The sequence below is a fragment of the Agelaius phoeniceus genome, chromosome 2 (genome assembly GCF_051311805.1).
Source record: "Agelaius phoeniceus isolate bAgePho1 chromosome 2, bAgePho1.hap1, whole genome shotgun sequence".
Lineage (NCBI taxonomy): Eukaryota > Metazoa > Chordata > Aves > Passeriformes > Icteridae > Agelaius > Agelaius phoeniceus.
This window is the reverse complement of record NC_135266.1, coordinates 3,676,650-3,686,626: the sequence shown is the minus strand read 5'-3', so window position 1 is coordinate 3,686,626 and position 9,977 is coordinate 3,676,650. Positions and strand designations below refer to the sequence as shown.

The 9,977-nt window shown below is 49.2% G+C and overlaps 2 protein-coding genes across 3 annotated transcripts in view; both read left to right on the top strand.

The window, feature by feature from the left end:
* The first annotated feature begins 41 nt into the window (after window positions 1-41).
* Window positions 42-4,858, top strand: HMGN1 (high mobility group nucleosome binding domain 1). Its single transcript, XM_054654747.2, has 6 exons — window positions 42-197; window positions 464-496; window positions 600-629; window positions 732-782; window positions 2,616-2,747; window positions 3,966-4,858. Exons 1-6 carry the CDS (start codon window positions 183-185, stop codon window positions 4,011-4,013), a joined length of 309 nt encoding a protein of 102 aa, XP_054510722.2. The 5' UTR covers window positions 42-182; the 3' UTR covers window positions 4,014-4,858.
* Window positions 4,859-7,952: 3,094 nt separating this feature from the next.
* Window positions 7,953-9,977, top strand: part of BRWD1 (bromodomain and WD repeat domain containing 1) — a 48,622-nt gene continuing 46,597 nt past the window's right edge. Inside the window, exons 1-4 of one of the 2 annotated variants that reach the window (XM_054653692.2) lie at window positions 7,953-8,073; window positions 8,196-8,254; window positions 8,398-8,427; window positions 8,609-8,668. In XM_054653692.2, coding sequence (XP_054509667.2) covers window positions 8,016-8,073; window positions 8,196-8,254; window positions 8,398-8,427; window positions 8,609-8,668 — 207 coding nt within the window. In that variant the 5' untranslated portion in view covers window positions 7,953-8,015. Of the gene's footprint in view, window positions 8,074-8,195; window positions 8,255-8,397; window positions 8,428-8,608; window positions 8,669-8,726; window positions 9,223-9,977 lie in introns of those variants that run through there. The other variant, XM_054653709.2, reaches the window with a different exon arrangement.

Genomic DNA, 9,977 nt, shown 5'->3' with positions numbered 1-9,977 from the left:
GCCGATCCGGCTGGATCCTGTTGCGGCGCCGCTGGCACTGCTGGGATGGGGAGGGGGGCGGCGGCTCCGCTGCGCAGCCGGGCTGGGGCGCGCAGGCGGCCGCAGCAGCAGCGCTCGCTCGCAGCAGCAGCCGCGCCACACGAGCAGCCGCAGCCGCGGGGGTCGCGGCCCGGAGCGTCGAGATGCCCAAGAGGAAGGTGAAGGCGGGCGGCAGCGAGCGGAGCCGCCGGGAGGGGACGGCCGGGGGCGCGTGGGGAGCGGGCTCGGCGGGAAGCGGCCGCGCCGCGGGCTCCGGTTCAGCGGGCGGTACCGGGAGCCGGCGCCATCCCCTTGTGCCGGGGAGGGGGCAGGGCGTGTGGGAGGGAGGCTCGGGGGGACTCGGCGGGACTCGCGGTCCGGGAAGGGGCGGGCGGGGGCCGGGGCCAGTGCCGCCCCGCTCGCTGACGCGCTCGGTGTGTTGCAGGTGACGGTGGCGGACGGGGACGCCCCTGAGGAGGTAAGGAGCGAGCAGGGCGGCGGGGCAGGCGGGGCTGCCCGGCCCGCCCGCCCCTCACGCCCTTCTCTTTCTGTCCCTGTGTCCGTCTGTGTGTCCCCCGCAGCCCAAGCGGCGATCGGCGCGGCTCTCCGCGGTAAGTGCCGAGCGGCGGGGCCCTGCCGGGATGGGCGGGAGGCCGTGCCCGGGACGGGTCCCCGAGGGCCGGATCCACGCCTGACTTATTCTCTCTCCTCAGAAACCCGGGCCTGCCAAAGCAGAGCCGAAACCTAAAAAGTTACCGGCGAAGGTGAGAGTGAATTGGAAAAGGGAAGGGAGAGGAGGTAGTGCCTGGGGGTATCCCGCGTGGTGTCCTCGGTGCATCGTGCTGGAATGGTTTTATTCCTTGTGGGAACTTGGCTGAAGTGTTGTTTTGATGTGCTTTTGCCAGTATTTACAGGTACATTCCACCACCGTGGCTGTAGAGCCTTGTTAAGCTCCAGGCATTGCACGGAAGTGTGGGCACGGATCCATGCGTGTTACATCGTGGGTTGGTATTGGGTGGAACTTACCTGACTGTCACAGCGACTGTGTTAGGACATCAGGGGGAATTTCTTCACAGAAAGGCTGGGCAGGCATTGGAAAAGCTGCCCAGGGAGGGGGTGAAGTCACCATCCCTGGAGGTGCCCAAGGATAGGCCGGGATGTTGTTTGCTCTGCTCTGGTTGCCAGGGTGGTGCTCAGTTAAAGTTGGAGTATCTTGGAGGACATTTCCAAACGGAATGATTCTGTGCATAGCGTTGTATTTCATCTGTGGAACAAGAGGGGATAAAACACACCTACTGATGTTTTCAAGCAGTGTGTTAGGAGAGGGAAAAAATTGTATTAACCACTCAAAAACCTCATGAACTTCCATTCACGTGGTCAAGCTTTCAGGTGTTTGTGTGTAAAAAAGTGGCTTTATGTGGTCTTTGAATTTTTCAGCACAGCTTTCACAGTGAAAATAAGTGAGGTGTCAAATTCTTTGCTTTTTGGGAGAATTAAAAAAGGCTTTGTGTCTTTTGGCTTGCTGCTGTTTGTGTTGTTAAGTGTTCCTTTGTCATCTTAAGCTTTTCTTAGTGATGTGTTGATTAAAAGCTTTGGGGTGACCTCATCGTGACCTTTCAGTACCTGGAGGGAGTTGGCAAGAAAGATGAGGAGAGATAATTTCCAAGGGCTGGAGTGACAGGGAATGGCTTCTAACTGCCAAAGGGCAGGGCTGGATGGGATATTGGGCAGGAATTGCTCCCTGTGAGGCTGGGCAGGGGCTGGGATGGAATTCCCAGAGCAGCTGTGGCTGCCCCTGGATCCCTGGCAGTGCCCAAGGCCAGGTTGGACACTGGGGCTGGGAGCAGCCTGGGACAGTGGGAGGTGTTGGGGATTGGAGGAGATGATCTTTAAGATCCCTTCTCAGCCCAAACTCTTCTGTGATTGTCTAATTTCAGGTAAACTCATCATCTTTGCGGACTTCCTGATGTTTTCATTGCATTAATCCTCTTGAGCAGTAACTGATGAGGAACCCACCTTCATTCTGGTGGTTTGAGTATCAGTGTGTTCCCACTCTCAGGGCTGTAAGCCCAAAGAATTTGGGGAAGCTTTCCAATGCTACTGAGTTATAATTTCCTTTTTGTTTGCAGTGTCTGTGATGCATCTGCACTTTACTGCTGCTCATTGATGTTGACTGACATGTGTGATACAGATTTTCTGCTTATAGCTACTTCAAGCTATTAATTAACAGTCAAAGCTTTTTTTATTTGATTCATCAAAAAAACACCCTTTTTTGCATCAACTTTGTCAGTTTTTAAAACTTTCCTCAGTTTTTAAAACAATCCTCAGTATTTTTTTCTACTTGTGAGAAGTTAGCTCATTATGGAGTTACTTAGTGGGCTTTTAAAATAAATATTAATGAAGAAAAATATATTTTGGCATTTGAGATATAGAAGTCAGTGTGTTGCAATTATATAATTCTGAAATATTTTATAAGTGGGTGATCAGGAGCTGTTGGTAGCTTAGCAAATCTATCTTTGTTTTGTGGTTTTTATTGTTTTCAAGGTTTACCTGGAAGGTCATAACAATTGACTTACTGGAAATGTATTTCATTGTAGGATAAATCTGAGGACAAGAAAGCTCCATCCAAGGGGAAGAAGGGGCCTAAAGGAAAACAGACAGAAGAGACAAACCAAGAGCAGACAAAGGACAACCTGCCTGCAGAGAATGGGGAAGCTAAAACTGAGGAGGTGAAGTTTGGAGGGCTGGGTTTGGGTTTTGCTGTTATTGAGAAGTTGGGGTGTTGGGTTTTTTTTTTGCTACAAAATTTTCTTGACAAATGAAATATTCCTTTTCTTGGGTCTGGAAAGAGTCTTGAGTGAAAACCCAGAGTTGCAAAGTTGAGGTGCCATTGACAGACCCTGCTGGGAGAAGGGACAGGTTGGTGCAGGGACAAAGTACAACAATTAATGAGTTGTTGCTGTGCCAGGTGAGTCTTGGCTGCACCACAGTGCCAGAGTGGCTGAACTTTTTGGAGTCATGGCTCAGGTCACTTGGAGCATCCTGCACTCTGTACTGCACTCCTGCAATGCAGACATAGTTACAAATTCACACCCAGATCTGCAGGGATGAAACACAAGTGTGGGAATAATGGGCCTGGGCTTGGTGTCAGGTTTCTGTGACAAACATTTTCAGGAGTTCAGTGGAGTATTTTGGTTTTTATTTGGGAAGGCACAGGATGGTACTTCAGTGAGCAGGAGGATTTACTCTGGGATAACAATTTGTCATTTGCAAGCTTCCAGTGTGAAAAAGTTGTGCTCTAACTAAAGAGTTCTTCAGCTGAGTCAATTTTTGGCATTATTGCAGTCTTTTAATTTGTGCTTGTAAAGTTTCAGCAGTGGAACCAAATTTGGCAGCATTCCCACCTGGAGTCCCTTTAGTTCACTTGTGCAGAGATTATGTAAATTTACAAGGAATGGATGATGATTGGTCACACACCCAAAATTCCAGGTGTAATTTTATACCAAAGTCCAGAAGAGGCAGAGTCTGTCCTGTGGGATGTTATTGTTTGCTAAGAATTCAAACAGGGTTAAGATTTGAAGAATATTTGAAGTGTGGCACTGAAATTTAAAGTCATCAAGTGTTACCTCATGGATTTTCTAAACACCTGATAGGTATTGTGTAAAAGCTGAAGTTTTTTCTGTCATGAAGGCAGTAATGCAATTAAAATTAAAATGCTTTGCAGTGTGTGTTTAGTAACAAATCAACATCCTGAAATCCATCCTGGTGATTCCAAAAAGCCTTTTTGTGAAGCTTGGTTTAGCAGGTCATGATCCAAGAGAAATCTGCAAGAACAGGTCAGGGTTATTCTGTGCAGGGTTTAATGTGCATTAAAACCACTCCAAACTAATCAGAGCCACTAAAAACTTCCTGCACTGAATTGTTCTGGTTTTTTTTCCCCTTTTCAGACCCCAGCACCTGATGCAGCTGCAGAGAAAGAAGTGAAGTCTGAGTGACACCTGCTCCCACATCTGGAACTGGTGGTCCTTAAACCTTTCTTCTTGTACAATTCAGAGGAATATTTTTATCAACTATTTTGTAAATGCAAGTTTTTTAGTAGTTCTAGAAAACACGTTTTTAAAAAGGAGAGAATCCCAACTCAACCCATTTTTTTACATATTTAGATAAGTGTAAATGCTTTTTTTAAGTGGTAAAATCATGTACTGGTTGTCTGTTTTCTATGAAACCAGAAATTAACAGTGTGTTAATTAAGGAGAGGGCATTGAGGCCTTGATTAAGCCTCACGTTCCACAGACTCCAAGGGACAGTTTTCTATCCTATAAAATGAAGCATAGCACAGATCAGACTTTGGAATTCATAATGATGTGTTGAGAATGTCTTAACATTTTAGTTATTTATCTTTCTCTATGGTTGTACCATCAGTAGAATTGCTTATCTAATAAAACTGCTCCCTAGTGCTGGATTCCTTGCTGAGTGATGTATATCAGTGACAAAGTTATTTTTGGTAGTTGCAGCTTTATTTTTTTCCAACAACTTTGTAGCTGTGATGCAAAAGATTGGAAACTTTGATTTTATATCTTTAAATACTGTCTTAAGTAAAAGTTTCTGCTTGGCAGATGGAACTTGTTATGTCAATATTTGAGATACTGGAACTTCACATCTAGTTTTCAAGGACAGCTTGTCTACAAAGATTGAGTGAAAAATATTTGAAATAGTGCTAGAAAAAAAAACAATTAGTTTTTAGATCAAAAAAAGCTGTGTGAATAAAAACAATTGTAAAATTGTTGATAGTGTTTGTGATCACCAAACAAAAGCCAAATAAATCTTGATTATGAAAGGATGTTTCCATAGCTCCTGTATTGACTGTGAACTCATAATCTGGGTGCTGTGGTTTGGGTTTGTAACTGTGTCCTTCAGAGTGTTTAAAGTTGTACTTTTCAGGAGATGGGTGGCAGTTCAGGGACTGCAGAATTGCAGTGTTGGTCTAAACTTGCAGTTTGAAAGCCCAGAGCTTTGTGCTGCTGCTGTTTGCTTTTAAAAAAGTCAATAATGAGTGAGTGTCAGATGCCAGCCAGACAACTGCCACCTTGTCCTGGGAGGAGCCAAACTCAAACACTAACACTTTGTTCTTTGTTGGGTTTTTTTTCCTCTTACCCCAGAATTTGTTTATGCTCCTAAGTAACACCTGCAAGCCCAGTCCCTGCTTCCTGTACATTTTTAGTGCCTTTTTCAAATTGTTGCAGTTATTTCTAAAAAAAGCCACTTCAGTTTCACCTCTAATTTGCTTTCTTAATCAATATTCTCATTTCAAGAAGAATTTTACCATTTTTACCATTCAATACTTTAACAATCTTTAACTTTTTTATAGGAAGCCTCCCAGCCTTAGAGCCCAACCTGCTCCTGTTCCATTCCTCACAGAGCACACCTGGCTTTGGCTTCAAGTTCTTGGATATTTCAATTTCCAATATTCAAAATTGGAAATTGATGCCACTTTTCTAACTCACTTCCCCCAGCATCCCCCTCATATTTGTTGGTTTAATTTAATAGTTACAAGATCTAGCTCTATGATATTATTTACTCTCTGGTTTTGGCAAGCTCAACCCACCAGTTAAATAAGTAATAAACTTGCAGGTAAATCCCCTAAAATAACCACTCATCCCTGCTTTTACACAGTGTCTGTTTTTCATGTGTTTTGGGTCTCTGGTGCTGTGATCCTGTGCATTTTCAGCATGTCCCTCACATCTATCACCCACTGCTTAATTTATTGTAACTTCTCAATATTACTCTGTCCTGTGTGATACCAGATTTATTTGCTCTTCAGCTAAGGACTGGAGTGAGAGCTGATGCAGATTTGAATCCAATGGAGCACAATCTGATCCAAAATACAACAGCAGGAGAACAAAAAACAAAACTTCTTTCTTGGAACATACTCTGTTGTCTTTGTATATTACTAGTAATTGTTTGGGTTAAGTGAATGAGACATAAAAGTCATTTACTTCAAGGTTCTAAAAATGCATTTTAAGGTACCAAAGGTGGGGAATGAAATAGGCCAAGACCTTGGATTTAAAATGTAACACGAGTGCAGCCATTGCTGGTTTTATCAGCGTTCATCCTGGGCATGGCTGGGAAACAGCTGTGGGAAAGAAAGAAGATAAAGGATGGTGTGGGTTGGAAGGGACCTGAAAGCCCATCCAGTGCCACCCCTGCCATGGCAGGGACACCTCCCACTGTCCCAGGCTGCTCCAGCCCCAGTGTCCAACCTGGCCTTGGGCACTGCCAGGGATCCAGGGGCAGCCCCAGCTGCTCTGGGCACCCTGTGCCAGGGCCTGCCCACCCTCACAGGGAGGAATTTTTTCCTAAAATCTGATCTGAACTTGTAAATTTTCAGTGTCCTGTCCCTGCATGCCCTGGAAATTGTCTCTCTGCAGCTTTCCTGGGGCTCCTGCAGGCCCTGCAAGGCCACCCTGAGCTCAGGCCAAAGCTTCTCCTGTGCAGGTGAACAATCCCAGCTGTGCCAGCCTTTCCTCCCAGCAGAGCTGCTCCATCCCTCTGCCCCTCCTGGAGCCTCCTCACAATTCGATGTCCTGGCTCCCACAATCCTGCCTCCAGGAGCCAGGCTTGAGGTGGCACAGGCATGGGGGCAGAGCTGCTTTTTTTTGGCTCAGTGATGCCAGAGGAGCAGAGCTGTGGTGTGGGAAATGCCCCTCTCCAAGCTGGTGTTTGGGGATGCCCAGGTGCCCCCCTGCAGCCCGCACGGGGCTCTGCAGTCACAGCAGAGGCTGGGCCAGCCCTAAACTCTGACAGGGACACGGCATTGATGCTCCCAAATCCCTGCAGGCACGGCACACACTGGGCACCACGCGGCGCAGTGCACTTTGAATCACATTATCACAAAATCATTTAGCTTTGGAAACACCTCTGAGATCATCGAGTCCAACCTTTGACTGATCAACCCTTTGTCAACGCCCCACTTCCAGTCGTTCCTTGAACTCCTCCAGGAACGGGGACTTCAACACCTCCCTGGGTAGCGCATTCCAATGTTTAATCACACTTTCAGCGAAAAAATTCTCCCCGTGTCCCACCTGAGCCTGCCCTGGCCCAGTCTGAGGCCGTTCCCTCTGCTCCTGTCCCTGTGCCCTGGGAGCAGAGCCCGACCCCCCCGGCTGTGCCCTCCTGGCAGGGACTTGTGCAGAGCCACAAGGGCCCCTGAGCCTCCTTTGCTCCAGCCTCAGCCCCTGCCCAGCTCCCTCAGGAATTCTCCAGCTCCCTCCCAGCTCCGTTCCCTTCTGTGGATAAGCTGAAACCCCTCGATATCCTCGCAGTGAGGAGCCCAGAGCCGGACACGGCAAAGGCCCTGGCCTGGCGGCACACGGCGTCCGCTCCGTCACTGCATCGCCCCCATGAACCGGCTCTCGGTGCCTCGCCGCGTGTCCCGGGAGGGCTGTCCCGGGCTAGGAAGGCCGAGACAGCGGCGGTAGCACCGCCGTTCCCGGGGCCGAGCGGAGCAGCGCCGCGGCCGCCGCCGCCTCTCCCCCGCCACCCCTCAGCGCTGCCGCCTCGCCGCGCTCAGCCCCGCCCCCGGTGCGCGTCACCGCCGCCTTCCTCGCGTGATCCTTCCGCGCCTCCGCCTCCCCTTCTCCTCACCCGCCGCCTTCCCCACCATCCCCCCCGCCACCCACCCCGCTTCCCTTCGTGTATATTCCCCGCGGCCACACGCCTTCACCGCTGTTCCCTCGGAGCGCTCAAAGCGCCCGGTACTTCGGGAACTATTTTACGCCGCCCCCCCGCGGGCGCTCCTGGCGGAGGTGTCGACGGCGGCTCCGTGGCGGGTGGTGCGGCGGCGATGGCGGCGGCGCCGCCGCCGAGGCTGCGCTGAGGGGGGAGAGGGAGGGAGGGAGCGCTGAGGGGAGCGGGGGGAGCGGCCGTGAGGGGAGGGAGGGAGGAGGGGAGGCGCTGACAGCGCCGTGCCGAGCCGGGCCCGCCGCCCTCAGCCCGCCATGGCCGAGCCTGCGGCCTCTTCCAGCTCCGGCGCGTCGCTGCCGCTCATTGAATCAGGTAACACCGCGGGCCGGGGTGAGGAGGTGCCGCCGGTGCCGCCATCTTCCTGCCCCCCCCTAAGGATGGGTCACGGCCGCCCCCCGACTCATCCCCCGTGTCTCTTGCCGTGTCTCTTACAGAGCTTTACTTCCTCATCGCCCGGTTCCTGAGCACCGGGCCCTGCCGGAGAGCGCTGAAGGTGAGTGCGGGGCTCACCGGGCGCGGGCACCCCGCGCTGCCCGCTGAGGGCCGGGGGAGGTGGGAGCAGCCGCGCCCCCCGCTCTGGGGGAGCCGGATCGTGCCTTGTCCCTGACTTTGTGTTTTTCCCCTTTCCCTCTGCAGGTGCTGGTGCAGGAGCTGGAGCAGCACCAGGTCTGTGTGGGCTCTGATGAAATCTTGCTGTAGTCAAAAGTTTCCTTTGCAAGTCATTCAAGTTTCTGCCGCTGTCTCAACTTTTCCCCCCCTCGACACACATTGTTTTGGATGTGGTCTGTAATCCCTCCTTTCCCCTTTAACCGCTCACGGTTTTTCTGTTTGTTTTTCCTTTATTTAGTTGCTTCCCAAAAGGTTGGATTGGCAAGGAAATGAGCATTATAGGAGTTATGAAGAATTGGTGAGACTTTTCTCTTTAAAAAAACCCCTTTTATTTACGGTGATGACATTGATGTTAGACCCCCTCTACCTTTTAAGAGCAGGCCCAAATCTTCACCTTCCTGTACCATCCTGCCTCTGAACACTGGAATTACTTTAGAAAGGGCCTGTAATTTCTTTACATCAGACTAACAAAAACACAAGCGGTGGTTTAAATTGAGGATATTGTTTACATAGCAGAGGTGGAGCTTGGCGTTGTGCAGTGGTACATGCCACTGCCTACATGCAGGCAGGAGCCAATCTCCAGCGAGGTTTCATTTCGGAGTTTCAGGGACCAGGTTGTGAGGCACGTTGTGATTTGTCGGTATTTATTTTCTGGTTGGTTTCTTTCAGCCCCCTCCAACAGATTAGGAAATGAAATCGCTGTTCAGAAACCGAGGGTTGGCACTTTGTGGTGACTGTGAATGTGCTCACATCGCTGGCTCCTCGCTGGTCATGGCGTTGTTTCTAAAGTGCTGCAAAGATGGGGATGATCTCTCCACAAAATTTACTTTCTTCCCTTCCTCGACTGGTGTGGTGTGTTCTGAATTGTTTCTTACAGAAGGCAGAGCTGTGTTTTGGGGCTTAATTTTGCTGCTTCTTAAGTGGCAAAGTGTTTGAATGCCAGTGGGTGATGGCCTGGTGGTGCCTGCCCTGCCCTGTGTGGTTTTTATCCTGCTTTATTTTATTTGATAGTGTTTTCTTTAAAGAGTTGTTTGTCCTTGCCTTTTCCCACCTAAGGCTCAGGCATTTCGGGTTAATTGACTGATTGTTGCTGTGAACTCCCTCTTGTGAAGCACTTAAAGATCTCAGGATCACATTTGCATAGAGAAGGAATGAAGTGTTGTTTAAAACACTTTCTTAATTATGTGAGCATTGCTTGAAATGATAAGTGTGATTCCATTTCTTATATTTGTCCTTCTGGTCAGTTGAGCAAGGAAGGTTTTAGATCAGTTTTTTTAAGTCACTAAGAAGCCTGGCCTTGCTAAACAGGAATATTTTCAAGCTCTGACTTGAATTTAGGCAAGATGAAAGTAGGATTAAGCTTAGAAAGAATTGTTGGGAGGTTTTTTTTTGTTGCTTCATTGTTGATTTCTTACCCCATTTGTTCTGGTAAAAAGCAGGGTGTTGGAAGATCCCATGTGTGTGTTTTTCTGATTTCAGGGCTGCTTTTTAATTGTGATTATTCTGCATATAGAAGTGTCAAACTAATTCTTCAACATGTGCTGCTTCTACTTCTTTTTTCCTGCACAATTTAAAGGAAATCTCTGCTCAGGGCAGTAGTGTTTCAG